Source organism: Megalobrama amblycephala, linkage group LG22 (genome assembly GCF_018812025.1).
Source record: "Megalobrama amblycephala isolate DHTTF-2021 linkage group LG22, ASM1881202v1, whole genome shotgun sequence".
In the NCBI taxonomy this organism is placed as follows: domain Eukaryota; kingdom Metazoa; phylum Chordata; class Actinopteri; order Cypriniformes; family Xenocyprididae; genus Megalobrama; species Megalobrama amblycephala.
This window is the reverse complement of record NC_063065.1, coordinates 20,315,022-20,335,169: the sequence shown is the minus strand read 5'-3', so window position 1 is coordinate 20,335,169 and position 20,148 is coordinate 20,315,022. Positions and strand designations below refer to the sequence as shown.

The following is a 20,148-nucleotide window of genomic DNA, read 5'->3' as shown; positions in this document are numbered from 1 at the left end:
AAAAAAAAGTTTCCAAAAAGGGGTTTTCGCAATGATGCCATAGAAGAACCATTTGTGGTTCCCCAAAAAACCTTCCAATGCAGTTTTTAAAAGAGTGTGAAGAACATTTTAATAATCTAAAGAACCTTTCTCCACTATAAAGAATGTTTAAGGTTCCATGGATGTTAAAAGTTCTTCAGGGAACCATTGATGCCAATAAAGAACTTTTATCTTTAAGAGTGACTCCCTAATTGAATCCTAAAAGTTGCTTTTAATGATATCAACAAAGAACATGCAGAGACAACAGCTACTCAAAGTAAAGAGATTGAGTACACTGCATGCTGTTTCCCATAATACAAATACAAAAGTAGACTGCAATTATGTGTAGGCCACTAGATCTAATCATCAAAACACATGTTTATTCCTTGACTTTCCGCTCATCCACTGAAAAGTACTCTCATCCATCACAGATATCCACTGATTAAACAGAACACCACTGTTTACATGGGTGGTTTGCATATTAAAGGACTGAACACGTCTCCCTAATCTTGTCAAACTGAATTGAGTAACATGTATTTAATGTTATTTTTGTTTGGGTTAAAACTCTTTTCAAGTTCATAGGAATTATTGCGTGAATTGACCCATGCAGTGCATGTTTTTGTTTTTGCATAGTCTAAAGGGCAAAGTTCTCTTTTCTCATAAAATGTAGCATGAGTGTGTGTGTTTGTGAATGAGTGTAAAGGTGATGATACATGGGGCAACTTTTTGAGCAATGTTGCTGAGTGATGTTGCTTGGGCACTTTTCCATTGAGAACGGGCAACAAATTTTAATCTAAAGTATCCAGATAGAAATTTGTTGCCCATTCTCAATGGGAAAGTGCCCTAGCAAAATTGCTCAAAAAGTTGACCTGTGTATCATCACCCCAAGAATGGTCCTTGCTATCACAAGAACGGCCATTTAACAAATTCATTACCATATATAAAGTTTTTTTAATGTAATATTGTTCACATATACACTCTTAAGAAAAATGGTTCTAAACAGTACCAAATTAGGCTTCTACGGTAACAATAGCAGAACCTTTTTGGTGCTAAATAGAACCCTTTTTATAAGGATCCATAAATAACCATGCTTTGAAAGTGCTATAGGTCATCAATGGTGTTATAAATAACCTTTTTATAGATATTAGTATCTTTCCAGTTATAGTGTGTCTTTACAGTTATAGTGAGGAAGTGAGCCCTTTACAATGTTAAAAGGAAAAAGTGATATATAAAGCAATATATATATATATATATATATATATATATATAACAATATACAGTGGGTATAAAGTATTCAGACCCCTTAAATTTTTCACTCTTTGTTATATTGCAGCCATTTGCTAAAATCATTTAAGTTCATTTTTTTTCTCATTAATGTACACACAGCACCCCATATTGACAAAAAAACCACAGAATTTTTGACATTTTTGTAGATTTATTAAAAAAGAAAAACTGAAATATCACATGGTCCTAAGTATTCAGACCCTTTGCTCAGTATTTAGTAGAAGCACCCTTTTGCTCTAATACAGCCATGAGTCTTTTTGGGAAAGATGCAACAAGTTTTTCACACCTGGATTTGGGGATCCTCTGCCATTCCTCCTTGCAGATCCTCTCCAGTTCTGTCAGGTTGGATGGTAAATGTTGGTGGACAGCCATTTTTAGGTCTCTCCAGAGATGCTCAATTGGGTTTAAGTCAGGGCTCTGGCTGGGCCATTCAAGAACAGTCACAGAGTTGTTGTGAAGCCACTCCTTCGTTATTTTAGCTGTGTGCTTAGGGTCATTGTCTTGTTGGAAGGTAAACCTTCGGCCCAGTCTGAGGTCCTGAGCACTCTGGAGAAGGTTTTCGTCCAGGATATCCCTGTACTTGGCCGCATTCATCTTTCCCTCGATTGCAACCAGTCGTCCTGTCCCTGCAGCTGGAAAACACCCCCACAGTGATGCTGCCCCCACCATGCTTCACTGTTGGGACTGTATAGGACAGGTGATGAGCAGTGCCTGGTTTTCTCCACACATACCGCTTAGAATTAAGGCCAAAAAGTTCTATCTTGGTCTCATCAGACCAGAGAATCTTATTTCTCACCATCTTGGCAAACTCCATGTGGGCTTTCATGTGTCTTGCACTGAGGAGAGGCTTCCGTCGGGCCACTCTGCCATAAAGCCCCGACTGGTGGAGGGCTGCAGTTATGGTTGACTTTCTACAACTTTCTCCCATCTCCTGACTGCATCTCTGGAGCTCAGCCACAGTGATCTTTGGGTTCTTCTTTACCTCTCTCACCAACGCTCTTCTCCCCCGATAGCTCAGTTTGGCCGGACGGCCAGCTGTAGGAAGGGTTCTGGTCGTCCCAAATGTCTTCCATTTAAGGATTATGGAGGCCACTGTGCTCTTAGGAACCTTAAGTGCAGTAGAAAGTTTTTTTGTAACCTTGGCCAGATCTGTGCCTTGCCACAATTCTGTCTCTGAGCTCTTCAGGCAGTTCCTTTGACCTCATGATTCTCATTTGCTCTGACATGCACTGTGAGCTGTAAGGTCTTATATAGACAGGTGTGTGGCTTTCCTAATCAAGTCCAGTCAGTATAATCAAACACAGCTGGACTCAAATGAAGGTGTAGAACCATCTCAAGGATGATCAGAAGAAATGGACAGCACCTGAGTTAAATATATGAGTGTCACAGCAAAGGGTCTGAATACTTAGGACCATGTGACATTTCAGTTTTTCTTTTTTAATAAATCTGCAACAATGTAAACAATTGTGTTTTTTCTGTCTATATGTGGTGCTGTGTGTACATTAATGAGGAAAAAAAATGAACTTAAATGATTTTAGCAAATGGCTGCAATATAACAAAGAGTGAAAAATTTAAGGGGGTCTGAATACTTTCCGTACCCACTGTATGTATCATAAATTCAATATCTCTCTTATTTAGTGGAGAAGATAAGTATCCTTAACTGAATAGAGCTGCTCACACTTACATGTTTTTTAAACTAAAAAGAGAAAAAGATATGACTGGAAACCAACTTGAAAGTTAAAATTTATAGACATTTTAAGAAAGAAATAATTTACTTGTTAAGAGTGTGTTGGCAGTCTGTGTAATTGGAGCTCCAGAAAGTAATGAGGTGGCTTTGACAGTTACAGATTTGAAAAACAAAAAGGCGGGAAAAAAGAACCTCTAACACAAAGAACCATTTCAGCACATAAAGAGTTCTTGAAGACGATACAGTTCTAAATAGAACTGTTACTACATGTAAAGAACCTTTAAAGAACCATCTTTTTTTTAGAGTTTAGTCTAATATAAGTGTGTTACAATGATTTTCCACCTTCGTCAGATTTGAACCCCCATGAACTGTACAAGATCTCTGGACATGTGACTGGCTTGTGTTGCGTATGACAGAATTGCATGATTTTTAATTAATTCATCTTCACTATGGATGTGTTTATAATGCGCATGATGAGTATAGCGAGGTATTGGGCTTCAGTGGATCTGTTACTTCACACAGATTAAAGTCTAACCACAATGGATTTTTAGCTTATCTTGAGCCACTATCCTCTAATCTACCTCTCTCTCTCTCTCTCACACATACACACACACAAACACTGTGATCTTTAGCCCGTTCATAGTGTTCCTGTACCCTCTCACGTTCTCACTGGTCACAGTCATTGCACTGGAGACTACGCAAGGAACTTACCATGCGGCATATATGTGGTTTGTGTGTGCACTGGCAAGGGACAACTATCCATGGCTCCAAAATGTATTTGGACAATTAAGTCACTTCTCGAAAATGTCGAAATATTATTGCTATATACATGACGAAATATTAACCAAAGGCAGTCTGTAAACAAATGATGGTGCTTTTCTTTAAACAAACTTTCCTTCACATTTCCTTAACATTCGCATTATAGTGTTCATCTGATTTGTGCGCTAAAAAAATTTGATAAGTCATGAACATTTCCATCACATCTCAGAAAATGTATTGAGTCTACCAGCAGTCTGTGGTAAGGACATTTTAAACACTTTTTTGGAAATGGGTTACAAAGACTATAGCTCGCATTCTAAATACAAACAATTAAAATGATTAAAAATATATTTTATTATATATTATTATTATTATATAATTTATGCTATATTATATATTTTTTTTTTTATAATTTCAACAATAGTATTAAACTATGCAATATTTACTATTCTTGAAATACTGAAATGATATTGAACATTGAAATGATTTATGACAAAATTTACATTAAATTTTCATAAAATTTACTGTCATTAATTACTCACCCTCATGTCATTCCACACCTGTAAGACCTTCGTTCATCTTCAGAACATGAATTAAGATATTTTTGATAAAATCCGATGGCTCAGTGAGGCCTGCATTGCCAGCAAGATAAATAACACTTTCAAACACCCAGAAAGGTACTAAAGATATATTTAAAACAGTTCATGTGAGTACAGTGGTTCAACCTTAATATTATAAATCGACGAGAATACTTTTTGTGCACCAAGAAAACAGCATAATGACTTTATTCATCAATATAGTGATGGGTGATTTCAAAACACTGCTTCAAAGCTTCGAAGCTTTACAAATCTTTTGTTTTGAATCAGTGGTTTGGAGTGTGTATCAAAAGTACCAAAGTCACGTGATTTCAGTAAACGAGGCTTCATCATAAGCGTTTTGAAATGTTTCGAAATTTTAATGGTTCACCACTGGGGGGCGTGACTTTGGCAGTTTGATACACGCTCTGAACCACTGATTCGGAACAAAAGATTCATAAATCTTCGATCGCCCATCACTAGATATTGTTGAACAAAATCGTTATTTTGTTTTTTTGGCTCATAAAAAGTAGGCTATCTTCATAACATTAAGGTTGAACCACTGTAGTCACATGAACTGTTTTAAATATGTCTTTAATTTTAATTTGTGTTCCGGAGATGAACGAAGGTCTTACGGCTGTAGAACGACATGAGGGTTTGTAATTAATGACAGAATTTTAATTTTTGGGTGAACTAACCCTTTAAATGTGGCCCTAACCAAAAAAAAAAAAAAAAATCTTCTAATTCGAATAAAAACCAAAAGTTACTAAACACTGAATGCAAAATATCCAGACAGTTCTATAAGATACATTATTATTTATTCTATATTATTTCAGGTAATTACAAGCTAATTAGCCTACTCTCCATGACCATTGAAATGTCTTTTGTCTTTTTTTGAGGCACATTAGTTATTGTTTTTAAAGTTTTACAAGTAGGGGGTAGGCTACATCAGAATAAATAAGTGATTAAAATGTAATTTATAGCTTTCTTATTTTTTTAAAAGCAATATTGTTTTTAGGTATTATTGGCTAAAAACAAAGGGTTATTTCCCCCATTTTAACATTTACATATGGCATATGTGTCTCTAGCCCTACAGTCACAACTGTTATGATGAATGAAGCGACGTCACAAGGAGCCAATAAGCTTCCGCCTTACAATGTCCACTGAACAACACTCAACTTTATCAACAACTGCTGACATGACATGAAGAAAATCTCGACAACGCTCACGTGACCTCAGAACTCGATAAAGACGCTTTAAAAATAAGATTCACTTCTACACATCTTTATACAGCCGGTATTGAGCAGGAACGCGGGACGGGGCACAACGAGTCCTTTGCGGAATCGGAGACAGGAACCAGTGCGCGCTTGCGTCAGCCGGCGAACCGAAATACAGTCCTCGCGATTCACTGTATTTGATTGACTTAAACGACGTCAATGATTCAGAAGCAACTTTTTGACTGAAATGCAACAGCTAGTTTTCCCACTTTGTCGTGTTTTATTGGAAGCGCACGTTTATTATTGCTTTATTAAAATATTAGGCTATAATAACATAGTAAAAATATGTTAATCGACTAGGAAGCTTGTCAGCGCAAAGCTTTATTTATTATTGAAACATCTCAGGCTGGTTCGCAGGGAGAGGAGCGTCATTATTAGTACAGGATCTGAGCTGAGGGTGGGATCAGCTGATGATAAGTTACACGTGTTAAAGTGCAAGGGTCTTACTTTACTCTCCTCTACCTCAAGAGCTGGATTATCACTCTCTTCAGTGTGATATGAGAGGTGCACACGACTGAAGAGGAACAAGCCACCCCTCTCATATTGCTTTATTTTATTGTTTACTCCACCAATTTCACCAAAGATGTCCTGCTTGTTGCTTGGAGTACTGAGGAGGTGAGTGTCTTTTAGGCACAATTAATAATCTCTTTAAAACAAGGTAATAATAATATAATAATATGTTTTGCAGCTTTATATATATATATATATATATATATATATATATATATATAACAGAAAAACAGAATTAAAGGTCTAGATATACTTTGTTTTTTTGTTTTTGCTGTCTCAAAATATTCACTATACATTCATCACATCCCTATCTTTCCTGGGTAAACATCCTTGTTGTATAGTTTCTTGTGAGGGTAGATAGTATTTAACTAAACCTGAACTGGTCTATAAAACATTTGTTAACACCCTGTACAATTACAGTGTCAACTCCCCTGTTTTAGTGGGGGTACTAAAAACTACAATAGCCTGTTATAATGCAGAATAATCTTTGATATAGTTATGTAGAAATACAGAGGACATTATACTACAAAGTCCTGCAGTCTGGTATTGCCAAATAATGACATTTGCCACATATTCCATCTCACTATTATACAGAAACTAGTGTTATATTGAGTGTGGCACGTACAGGAATGCAGAAACGTAAGTCACGTAGAGAACTGGCTTTTTTATGACTCAGTGTGTATAATTCTAAAAAAACAGGTTATGAATGAGCAAGTAACCATCAACTTTAACCACACAAAGCATAGTCACAGCAAGCATTTGTGAGTCTGTAATATGGAATCATCAATAATATCTCTTTCAAAGCTAAAATAATGAATAATGTTGAACAAAAGATTTTAAATCCCATTGTATTGCATCTGTATCTACTCTGTGAATCTCTCAACAGAATGAATGATTACATCAGCAAAGGACTTCAAGTAAATATGCACAGTGTGAAAGTCTCCATCTAGCTAAACTTTACCCTACAGATGCATGATACCGGGAACTGATTGTTAATGACGTATATGTGTGTATTTTGAGTGAACAATTCTATTAACTTGTTTAACAGGTTATTTTGTGCTTTGAAACGCCCTTGAGGTATAGCCTTAATGCATGCATATGGTTTAGACAGAAAAGCACCATTTTGGCTCAATCTACTATTGCACACATTTCTGAAATTTTTACGTGTGTTATGTGTTCATGCATGAACATAATGTGCTTGTAGTGGCCATACCCTGTTTAACCAGGCTCTGAGGGGAGGGGAGGGGAGTGAATGCAAAGGAGGCCATCTGATTGGTTGGTTCACATAGGGGTGTGTGTAACTGCCTATGATAATTGATGTGTAAAGCTCAGTGGTTATTGATGAACGTGAGGAATCATGGGGGTCAAAACTGTGATGGACTTAGAGACTTTGTTCTAGTGAAGTTTGTATACAGTTTATGGCTTTGGAAAACAATAGAATGGAATTATGGGGTAGAGAGTGTTGCAATTGGGGTGGGGGGTTGGGCTGAACAGAATGAAAGGGTAAAAGAAAAGAAACCCACCTCTTCGTATCCTTCAGACATCCTCTTAATTATAGACACCAGGCCTTGCAGTCACGTGCCGCCTTGAATGGTCAGTTCGCTAACGCTGTTAAAGAATGACAGGCTTGCTTTTGACCCCTATGTAAGTTCAGAAAGCAGAGGATTGAGTGGAAAAGACAAAATGCTGCCCTACTCTGGCATGAAACCTTTATTTTTTGTCTTTGCTCACTGTGTATTTTCTCTTTCCTTAACTATCTTTTTATAAGTTTGTTTGGACCACGGAATTAAAAATTAAAGGTAATTGCAACTTTTTATCTCACAGAGACTTTTTTCTCCAAATTGCAAGTTTAATATCTCACATTTCTGTGTGGTCACACTTTATATTTGGTGTCTTCTTGAACTACAACATACGTCAATAAAAAATTGTTAGTTATAATGAACTTATTGTGCTCATGTCGTACTGCAAGTGACTACTGAGATGAGATACGGGTAAGGTTAGGACAGGTTTTGTGGTATGAGTAGGTTTAAGGGTAGGTTAAGTGGTATGGGATGATCAACTGTAATTATTGATGTAATTATAGAAATTACATATGTAATTACATGCGGTTATTTTTTTTAAATATAAGTACGATGAAAAATATGTATGTACACAATAAGTTCATTGTATCAAATGATTAATTTAAATGTTGGTACATAGTAGTTAAAGACACTTCATATAAAGTGGGTCCAAAAAAGTCAGAATTGCAAGTTATAAAGTCTGAATTGTGAGATTTAAACACGCAATTGTAAGATTAAAAGAGAATGTCCTCCCCTTTACTGCCTCTTCTCTGTTTCTTTTCATTTTATTCAATTTACTGTACATTTATGCATTTAGTAGATGCATTGACATTCAAGGTATTTTATCAGACTGTGTTCCTTGCAAACTTTTAGCCAGTTGTGCAGAATGTAGTGTACTTCATTCCAAAGGACACCACTAATTAGTCTTACAGCTTCTAAATCACTTATCTTACAGTTTCGGTCAAAGATCTGTGTTAAAGTACATTTAGCAATTATGATGCAATATTCATACTGACACACTGTCAGCATAAAAGAATGTTCATTCATTAATGTAACATGTCTCACGTATATACATGGATCACGTATATCCATTATACATTATCTACAGTGTTTAGCTTAGACTTTAAATTGAGTTGGGTTTAGAAATGTTCTACTTGAGTTTTTTTAGATTAGCCACCTTATTATTAGCAAAAGAGCACAAAATTGCACTAATAGTTTTAACGTTTACTGCATTTGTTATTGTTGGTAAAGGTAAATTCACACAAAATTATGTAAAAATTACCATTTTCGTGAGTATCTTAGTAAAATAGTAGGTTATGCCTTAAGTGAATCTAAACAGTTGAGAAAGACAATGCATGTTTATAGTATCAGTATACTGGATCCATGCATTAGTCTTAAAGTGACAGCAGCCTAATAATCCTGCTGCTGAATGTGTTTGTGTTTTTAATGTTAATCAAACAACAAAAGAAGAAAAAAGAGAAAAATCATTCACTACTGTTGACTGAATAACTTTAATAAGGATTAATCTATATTTAATTTATACAGTGAAGACTATGCAGTGTTATTTTACATTTTTTATTACTTTATTAAATTTCTGTACCTGAAAACTCCTGTTAGATCTACCTAAAAAACACTGTTTTTTTTTTTTCATTTGCAACTTTGTTTTATTGTAGGGTATTTGTTTGCCTGTCCTTTTTGTTTCTAAATGAATCAGTGTTTTGAACAAAACAGATGAGTGAATGATTCAAATGACTCAAATTTGTTGCCACCTACTGGCATATTGATGTAACTTACAGAAATTGCTGAATAACACCACTAATGCACAAACTGACAGTCTTTCTGGTACGTGCAAACAGACAAGCAGAGTGATACAAACGGTGAAAAGTCAATGTTTGACTGTATATCAACACTAACTGTTCATAATATAATTATAATTTTCAGTTTTGTATGGTGTGTTGTGTGTGTGTGCATATAAAATGTGTAAAACTAACTAAGAATGAAGTGTTTTTTTAGGATGATCCATGCTTATGCCATTAATCTTTAGTTTGTTGTACTAATGTTTGTGTGTGTGTCCATGTAGGCGAAATGCCATCAGTACAGCTTCAGTGGGAGCGCGGTCCCTCGCCTCCATTCCCTCTCTGCCTTCGTCAGTGGCTGACTTTGTGTCTGGCGCAGTGGCTGAGTGTAAACCTGCTAAAGTGCACGTGGTCACAGGCACACCAGAGGAGACGGCAGACATCCTGGCCAACCTCGAGAAAGAGGGCATGGTAAAAAAACTCAGCAAATATGAAAACTGGTAAGCTGTACTCTGTTCATTTATCATATTGAATAAGTATTTTAAAGTGCCCCTATCATTTTTTTCAGATACTACCATTCATGCAGTATTGCTAAACCTCTCTTTGAAAATCTCTAGAACCACCCTCAAAAGTCTCCATTTTTCACAAAAAGTCAACAAATATGAAAATAAAGTACAAAACATTGTAACATCGTGTGTGTGAATACATATATATATATATATATATATATATATATATATATATATATATAAATATACAGTACAGTCCAAAAGTTTGGAACCACTAAGATTTTTAATGTTTTTAAAAGAAGTTTCGTCTGCTCACCAAGGCTACATTTATTTAATTAAAAATACAGTAAAAAAACAGTAATATTGTGAAATATTATTACAATTTAAAATAACTGTGTACTATTTAAATATATTTGACAAAGTAATTTATTTCTGTGATGCAAAGCTGAATTTTCAGCATCGTTACTCCAGTCTTCAGTGTCACATGATCCTTCAGAAATCATTCTAATATGCTGATTTGCTGCTCTATAAACATTTATGATTATTTTCAATGTTGAAAACAGTTGTGTACTTTTTTTTTCAGGATTCCTTGATGAATAGAAAGTTCAAAAGAACAGCATTTATCTGAAATACAAAGCTTCTGTAGCATTATACACTACCGTTCAAAAGTTTGGGGTCAGTAAGAATTTTTATTTGTATTTTTTTGAAAAGAAATTAAAGAAATGAATACTTTTATTCAGCAAGGATGCATTAAATCAATCAAAAGTGGCAGTAAAGACATTTATAATGTTACAAAAGATTAGATTTCAGATAAACACTGTTCTTTTGAACTTTCTATTCATCAAATAATCCTGAAAAAAAATATTGTACACAAATATTTTGTACAATTGTACACATTAAATGTTTCTTGAGCAGCAGATCAACATATTAGAATGATTTCTGAAGGATCATGTGACACTGAAGACTGGAGTAATGATGCTGAAAATTCAGCTTTGCCATCACAGGAATAAATTACTTTGTCAAATATATTCAAATAGAAAACAGTTATTTTAAATTGTAATAATATTTCACAATATTACTGTTTTTTACTGTATTTTTAATTAAATAAATGTAGCCTTGGTGAGCAGACGAAACTTCTTTTAAAAACATTAAAATCTTAGTGGTTCCAAACTTTTGGACTGTACTGTATATATATATATATGAATTATAAAAAGAACAAATTACATTATAATCTATTAAATAATTATGTCTGCCAAGCTCTGTTGAACATTATACTAACAGATCATCAAAATTGTATGTGGGTGTGACCAACCTGTCAGAGAGTTTAACTGCTCAAAATAAAGAATTGCCAAAAATCGCTAATTTGATTTAAATATAGCCAATTATAGCTCCTTGTCGCAAAACATTAATAAAAGTCGCAGAAACTACTAGAGAGTAGCTAAATTTGGCAACAAATTGGCAACACTGCTTTCATCTAGTGTGAGGTTTGCAAAGTTTCAAAAGATTAAAGTGCATGAAAAATGGAGTTATTGTCTCCCAAATGAAAGAAGCAATTCTGACCTGCCTAAAACGAGTCATCAGTAATTCTAGTCTTACTTCCTGCACAAACCTATGTACGTTTGTAATAAATTTGCATAATGCCAGCCTATGGTCTTCACTGGCTGCGAATGTCTACTTTGACCCACAAACACTGTAGTTTTATCTGAGGCCTGGAAGAGTTTTGTCTATGTTGTCGACATGTCAAGAAGATGTTGTTTTCAGTACAGCGAAAGCAAACCCACTTTGCATGTACTTTCAAAGGATGAGGATTCGGGCTTCAATTGATACGGTTAATTCGATGCCATCGTTATTTTTTATATCACTGTGTAAGCAAGTGCTGAGGAAGCCTCCAGAGCTGAAATTCAGATGTGGTAAAGGGCGGTTTGTCTCTGACACACACTATAAACAGCAGACTGGGCCATCTGACCAATCAGAGCAGAGTAGGTTCTCAGAAAGGAGGGGTTTAGAGAGACTGAATCCTTTTCAGACACTGTGAAAAAAGAGGCGATGCTGCTATGCATATTATGAAAAAAAGTGTTTTTTTGACATTGAATGTATGTAAACCTATTGTTGGAGACCTCCAAAACAAAATTAAGACCTTTAGAATAACATAATAGGGGCACTTTAAGAAATACTGATGAAAATATGAATGGTCTGACATAACTTAATCCTGATTTATATTTCTGCTGATTCTTAATCTTTTCTGTGTGCAGCTGGCTGGCACGGACTGACCCTAAAGATGTGGCTCGTGTGGAGAGTAAGACAGTGATCGTCACGAAGAACCAAAGAGACACTATTCCCATCCCCGCCGGAGGTGCTAAGTCCCAGCTGGGCAGCTGGATGAGTGAGGGAGACTTCCAGAAGGCCAGAGAGGACCGCTTTCCTGGCTGCATGGCAGGTGTGTGTGTTACCCAAACTACTGATCAATAACTGAAACATGTCAAATAGTTAGGTTAGTTAATATTAAATTATTATTATTATATAATATTATAAAAAAAATATTGATAAGTTATTTAATAAAACAAGGACAAGAATCAATGAAAACATGCAATAATAATGATCCAGGCATCTGAATCAGCTCTTTAAAATACTGAAAGTGCACTCATCTATATTGTTTGCCTGGATATATGCCCAGGTATAATGCTCTATTATTTGATCATCATATGATGAATTACTGCTGCCATGATCGATAGTAAATGTACACAAACCAGAGCTCTCTTAAATCAAATTCAGTTTGCTGCGGCACCTGCCTTTCATGGCCAGCAATAGGGCAGTGTAAATTGCGTCAAGCAAATATTATATATAAACATTATATATAACAATCCTGACTAAAAGCAGGCATGTTTGAACTGAAAAGAACAACTTTTCATTTTGTAAAACTCATGCACAAAATCCCATCAGTTGAGCTTCCTTTGTATTTAGCCTGGAATATTCATTTAAAATCCAAATGTTGTTCATCAGTCCTCATGGTCATGTAGGATAGGCTGGGAAGAAACTTTTGTAATGCCTAAAAAATCTGAATATTTCTTACTTTTTGTCCCTCTGTAGGACGCACTATGTACGTCATTCCCTTCAGTATGGGCCCTGTGAACTCTTCTCTTGCTAAGTTTGGTGTTCAGGTGACAGATTCTCCATATGTGGTGGCTAGCATGGGCATCATGACACGCATGGGGACACCTGTGCTGGAGAAACTAGCAGAGGGGGCGGAGTTTGTGCGCTGCCAGCACTCTTTGGGCCGACCTTTACCACTGAAAGGTATCTTAACTGCTTTATTTTAATGTCAGATTAAATGTAAATGTGATTCGGTCCATCAAATGAAACTTTAAATTTCACCAGTTCACCAAGTTTCGTTATCATGTTGCTAATGTACAGTTAAATGTGGTTAAAGTTACCATCGTTTCTTACTGTATTCATGGAGACAAGAGCCGTCGCTATTTTCATTTTTAAACACTTGCAGTCTGTATAATGCATAAACACAACTTCATTCTTTATAAATCTCTCCAACAGTGTAGCATTAGCCGTTAGCCAGGGAGCACAGCCTCAAACTCATTCAGAATCAAATGTAAACATCCAAATAAATACCATACTTACGCGATTAGACATGCTGCATGACGAGCACTTTGTAAAGATCCATTTTGAGGGTTATATTAGCTGTGTGAACTTTGTTTATGCAATGATAGAGTCGAGAGCTCGGGAGGGGGCGGAGAGCGCGAGCAATTAAAGGGGCCGCAGCCTGAATCGGCGCATTTCTAATTATGCCTCAAAATAGGCAGTTAAAAAAATTAATTAAAAAAATGTATGGGGTATTTTGAGCTGAAACTTCACAGACACATTCAGGGGACACCTTAGACTTATATTACATCTTGTAAAAAAAACGTTCAATGGCACCTTTAAGACTTTTTAATTTTTTTTGAAAAACGTCTCTTATGCTCACCAAGGCTGTATTTATTTGATCAATAATAAGTACAAAAAAAAAAGTAATATTCTGAAATATTTTTTAACAATTTAAAATAACAGGTTACTCTTTTAATATATTTTAAAATATGATCCTTCAGAAATCATTCTAATATGCCGATTTCGTTCTCAAATAACATTTCTTATTATTATCAGTTTAAATTATCAATTTGTGCTGCTTAATATTTTTGTAGAAACCATGATACGTTTTTTCAGGATTCTTTGATATATATGTGTGTTTGTATATATATATATATATATATATATATATATATATATATATATATACACATTTATTTTTCTTATCTATATCTCTTTCTCTGTTCTTCCCGTACAGCTCCTTTAGTAAACAGCTGGCCTTGTAACCCAGAGAAGGTCTTGATCTCACATCTCCCAGACACCAGGCAGATCCTATCCTTTGGCAGTGGTTACGGTGGAAACTCGCTCCTTGGAAAGAAGTGCTTTGCTCTTCGTATCGCCTCACGCATCGCCAAAGACGAAGGCTGGTTGGCTGAACACATGCTGGTATGATGGAAAATCAGACAAAATCCTGGATCTTGCTTGCGAGTGTACAACAATGCATCTTACTGATGTACTACTCTCTTAGCTGGAGTATTCATTTATAAAACATGATGTTGATACTCGTCACTGTTTCTCTTCCCTCCAGATTCTGGGAATCACAAATCCTCAAGGAGTAAAACGGTACATTGCAGCAGCGTTCCCGAGCGCTTGTGGGAAAACTAACCTGGCCATGATGAAACCGGCACTGCCAGGCTGGAAGGTTGAGTGTGTGGGCGATGACATCGCCTGGATGAAATTTGACAGTCAGGGTGAGAAATATGACTTGTCCTAGACAGCATATGCAATTATTGACACAAGTGTGGGTTTATAGGCAGCCAGAAAATGACACCATATCTCTTATTTTAGCACTTTTATTGGGCAGCAAAGAGAGAATTAATTAAAATAGAAATAATTGCATAGTTCAGCAAACAAAAAACTATAAAAAACAGTTGCTCAGTGACAGGTTTACAGTATAGTTTATTAATGTATAACGTGAGGAATCTGTTGATAGGAATATTGATGTTTATGATTATATATAGATGTTTTCAATACAAACGGTGGTGCATTTTGACTCTCTTCACCAGGTAAACTCAGAGCTATTAATCCAGAGAATGGTTTCTTTGGAGTTGCCCCGGGGACGTCCCTAAAGACCAACCCTCATGCCATGGCAACCATCTCCAGTAACACAGTGTTCACTAACGTAGGAGAGACCAGCGATGGGGGTGTTTGGTGGGAGGGTCTGGATCCACCTGCACCTGGAATTAAACTCACAGACTGGCACGGGAAATCTTGGAAGTATGGTAAGATCATGTATTAGTAAAGGTATTTTTTCAAAACATCTAAAAATTCTTAAGAAACATTCATTAATATATAAATCTAATTTATAAATATAAGAATTGATATATAAAAAAACATATAAACGATTGTTATATAAATATATCTAGTGATGGCGATTTTGAAACACTGCTTCATGACGCTTCAAAGCTTTATGAATCTTTTGTTTCGAATCAGTGATTCGGAGTGTGTATCAAACTGCCAAAGTCAAGTGATTTCAGTAAACGAGGCTTCGTTACGTCATTACTGTTATGAAACGTTTTGAAACAGTTAGTCAAGGTTCACCAGTAGAGGGCGATGATCTCTGTGAACCCATGAATCATGCCGATTCACTGAGAACCTTTGAACAAGTGTCTATTGATGTTACCTGATCTCTGATCAGTTTTATACATTTGTAGATGTTTTAATTAGACATTAGTATAAGTAAAATAAATAATAGTAGTTATTAATCTCTTATTGGCCTGTTTAGTTTGAGCCATGGAACAAACAAAACAAGCCCTGAAAATTGATAAAAGAACAGATATTATACAGACACTCTATATTTAATCTTATTATATTAGTTAATTGCATTTGATAGATTTTACTTTCAATAATACATTTGCAAAAATTTGTAAAAGCTGTTTTATGCATGTTTGGCTGCATTTACACTGTTCTGACCACTAGGGTTCACCGTGGAGACGGGTGCCAGATTGTTTCAAAGCCTCAACACATTACGGCACATTTGCTTCAACTGTTTCTGTGTTTCAGGAAGCCTCAATCTGCCCATCACTAAATATAACTTTTAATTCTTCTTTTGTTTTTCAGGTGATTCTACACTGTGCGCTCACCCGAACTCCAGGTTTTGTGCCCCTGCTGGCCAGTGCCCTATCATAGACCCACTCTGGGAGAGTGATGAGGGTGTCCCTATTGATGCCATTGTATTTGGTGGCAGAAGACCAGAAGGTGGGTGTCACTGAATCAAAACTTTTATACCAAGATATTGTTATACCACATAGTACTATTTAAGTAGTTCCAAACGTAGGTTCGGGAGGAGCCTAAACATTCAGTCCTGTCAGTCATCATTACGAGTATATAAGCAGCAGTCACTGTGTCACCCCAGCAACAATTCTTCCAGCATCTCTCCTTCTCCCCATCTCCTCCTCTATTTCTCTAATTCTCTCTCTGCACAGTACTGTTATAGGAGGGTTTAGCCTCGGGTTTGAGCCTCCTTCGAGGACAGCAAGCCAAGTTTGAGTACCATTAACAATTAAAGGGATAGTTCACCCAAAAATGAAAATTTGATGTTTATCTGCTTACCCCCAGCGCATCCAAGATGTAGGTGACTTTGTTTCTTCAGTAGAACACAAATGATGATTTTTAACTCCAACCGCTGCCGTCTGTCAGTCAAATAATGCTAGTGGATGGGAACTTCTACTATAAGATTAAATAAAACTTACATAGACAAGTCCAAATTAAACCCTGCGGATCGTGACGACACATTGATGTCCTAAGTGGTGTAGTGATGATGACATAGTGGTGTATTAGAGTTAAAAAATGATATAAATACTGTTCGGTTTATCGCATAAACTGATCGTTTCGTGTCTCAAATTTTCATTTTTGGGTGAACTATCCCTTTAAGACTGAATGGGCAGGCGAACTTGTGAAATATCTACTATAGCCAGCAGCTATCACTCTGCAGCTCTAGTCTGATCACCCTCTGAAGCTAAGCAGGGTTGAGCCTGGTCAGTACCTGGATGGGAGACCTCCTGGGAAAACTAGGTTGCTGCTGGAAGAGGTGTTAGTGAGGCCAGTGGTGAAGTAATGGATGCTGAAAATTCAACTTTGCATCACAAAAATGAATTACATTTTAAAATATTTAAACAAAATAGAACAATTATTTTTCAAATAAATGCATAATAGACTTCTATGTTATACATAATATCTACCTGTCTTTTTTCCCAGGTGTGCCTTTGGTGTACGAGTCATTTAACTGGCGCCATGGTGTGTTTGTGGGTGCAGCCATGAGATCTGAATCCACGGCCGCTGCGGAACATAAAGGTACAAACTTTCATTTCTCCATATGATAAATAGAGGGGGACACAAATGTGTACATTACAGTTTAAGTACTTAGTGAAAAACTGAACAAAACTGTTATTTTTCATAAATGACTATATATATGGCTCATTTTCCTTAGGTAAAGTAATCATGCATGACCCCTTCGCAATGCGTCCTTTCTTCGGCTACAACTTCGGCGACTATCTCGCCCACTGGCTGAGTATGGAGAAGCGCAAAGGCCCGACCCAGCTCCCTAAGATCTTCCATGTCAACTGGTTCCGGAAAGATCAGAAGACCGGCTCTTTCCTGTGGCCAGGGTTTGGAGAGAACGCCCGTGTCCTCGAGTGGATCTTCAAACGATGTGGCCGTACCAGTGAAGAAGAGGCTGCCACCAAGAGCATTGTGGGATGGATTCCACAAAACGGTGCCATAAACACAGAAGGCCTGGGTGGGAACATCGATATGGGTGCCCTCTTTGACCTGCCCAAACCCTTCTGGCAAAAGGAAACACAGGAGCTTCGGACCTACTTCACCCAGCAGGTTGGAGCTGATCTACCTGCACAAGTGGAAGGAGAGCTGAGGGCGCTGGAGGAGAGAGTTAGGGATTGAACAGACGCTACATTACATTGATGTTGAGTAGATGTGAGGAATAAGATTGGTTGAGGTGGAAGTAACTGTTTTAATGTGACTGACTGTTGCACTGCATCTGAGAAACCAAAAAGTTCACTAGATGCCCTCAGTGGTATCAATTCCAAGTGCCTTGTTTTATCTTAAAGTAAAAGCTAAAAACTCTATTTAATGTTTACAAGCTATCTAGCAAAATGCCATTTTAGATTATTTTCAGTTCAGACAAGACCACATGATGAATTTAAAACAAAACATCTTAAAAAATGTATAGTTTATGAGTACACTACCTATTATAAGCACCAATATCATCATTTGTACTTGTTACCTTATGAACACCGAATTTTTATTTCCAAAGAATTTGCCTTGTGTTGGTGATTCAGGTTGTAATATGATTGACATGATTCGGGTTGAGCTAGGGTTGAAGAATCTGGACCAAAGAGTACCAAAGAGTCTCAGTCAATGAATGTGTGTATGTTTTTACCTGAGCTGACTGAATAAATATAACTCTAAAACAAACTTTGTTATGTGCGTCAGTCGGTTTTCTTACATCACAACAGTTTCAATAAACTATAAACAAATAATATAATGATACCACAAGTGTTTTATACCTTACAGATTATGCCATAAATCTCACGTGTCTCTACACGTGTTTGTTCTGTTTTGAACTGGACATTGTCACCTAAGATTCATTGTAAATGTGAATTTTACAAAATGAACACAAATACTCTTCAGTGATAAAACACTGAATGTGGATCTTAGTTAACCTTGTAAAGCCTGATATATAAAATGTTACAAAAATCTTTTTCTTTTTTTTTTTTTAAATGGTACAGTTGAAACGGTTTAAAAAAAAAAAAAAAAAAGTTTACTTATGTGTTTTATGTTTCATATCATATTTGATACATCAGGCTTTTATGGTCTATAAATTGTGAGAAAATGAAGTTCAAGCTTAAGGAAAAAAAATTATTCAGAGGCCCAAACTGATCAAAATCATGCAATTTTGTGCAGATGTTGTTTTTTTATATGGCCAAAAAGTAAGATGAAATTCTGGTAGCTGGTTATGTAAATCAATGAGATTTAATAACATTATTTTTTATAACAAACTACTTAAAGGGGGGGATCACACACAGTTTCTGCCAATCTCATGTTAATCTTGAGTACCTATAGAGTAGTAGTGCATCCTTCATATCTCCAAAAAAGTCTTTAGTTATATCATATTTATAGAAGATACATACGCTGTATCAAGTATTTCCGAAAACAGCCGAGCGTCTGGAGGCGTGCCGTGTGAGCGGAGCTAAAGAGTGATGAGCACGCGCAGCTTTTGCATAGCGATTGTCTGCAAGCTATCAATGGTCAGCTAAACAACTGTATTTAAACACACACAATACACCATCGCATTATCCCTGGATAACTTTTGAATCACTATAATGAATATAACGTATAGTGAATAATGAATAATGAATTTATGAATTCACTATGTTCGTGTTGTTTACATTATATGCACTCAGGCTAGGGCTGTCGCGGTTAAGGATTTTCCCTTGTGGTATTTTTGAGTGGCTCAATAGCGCAATATACATATATTATGTCCTGGTCATATTCAATAACGAAACTAAATAGTGTTGAAACAGGAAGTAAGTAACAGAAGAGAATGTCAAAATAAGGGTCTACATAACAGAACATAAACCTGACAGTAAGATCGTAGGGCTATTGTTATATGTAGTTCCGATCCTCAAATCTGACTAAACGAGAGACTTTCTGCTGATATTTCACGAGTATAAACAGAACTAATGTTACTCATCTCTGCGCGTTCCAGACAGGCTGTCAGTCAGTGCAGTTACATTGTTGCGCCACAAGGTGGCGGCAAGGGACTGTCTTTGAGTATTTATACCATTCATCAACTGCACGTTCTAAAACGCTGATTCATTTAAAGAGCAATGTAATGAAACAAGCTGTTGAAATCATTTTAACTGTGAGCGCCACTTTATAAGGCTCAGTTGACCAGTAATGTGTCGATGCTAAGGCAGAGATTTCTATCCTTGGACATGACAACCTTTTTTCACGAATATATGTTTCGGCCTGAAGGACAGACGCAGGTAATCGCACGCGCTCATCGATCTCGCTCACATTC

General features: G+C 36.3%; 1 protein-coding gene across 1 annotated transcript; it reads left to right on the top strand.

Annotated features, from left to right (window-relative positions):
• The first annotated feature begins 5,480 nt into the window (after positions 1–5,480).
• On the top strand, positions 5,481–18,539 carry pck2 (phosphoenolpyruvate carboxykinase 2 (mitochondrial)). The gene is made up of 10 exons (XM_048174490.1): positions 5,481–6,215; positions 9,750–9,965; positions 12,227–12,411; positions 13,062–13,268; positions 14,305–14,492; positions 14,635–14,797; positions 15,113–15,328; positions 16,167–16,304; positions 17,304–17,399; positions 17,536–18,539. Exons 1-10 carry the CDS (start codon positions 6,184–6,186, stop codon positions 18,003–18,005), a joined length of 1,911 nt encoding a protein of 636 aa, XP_048030447.1. The 5' UTR covers positions 5,481–6,183; the 3' UTR covers positions 18,006–18,539.
• Positions 18,540–20,148: the final 1,609 nt, after the last annotated feature.

Coding starts and splice junctions, on each gene's coding strand:
- pck2 (XM_048174490.1), top strand. CDS start 6,184: ATGTCCTGCTTGTTGCTTGGAGTACTGAGGAG. Junction 6,216..9,749: donor TTGCTTGGAGTACTGAGGAG/GTGAGTGTCTTT, acceptor GTGTCCATGTAG/GCGAAATGCCATCAGTACAG. Junction 9,966..12,226: donor CTCAGCAAATATGAAAACTG/GTAAGCTGTACT, acceptor TTCTGTGTGCAG/CTGGCTGGCACGGACTGACC.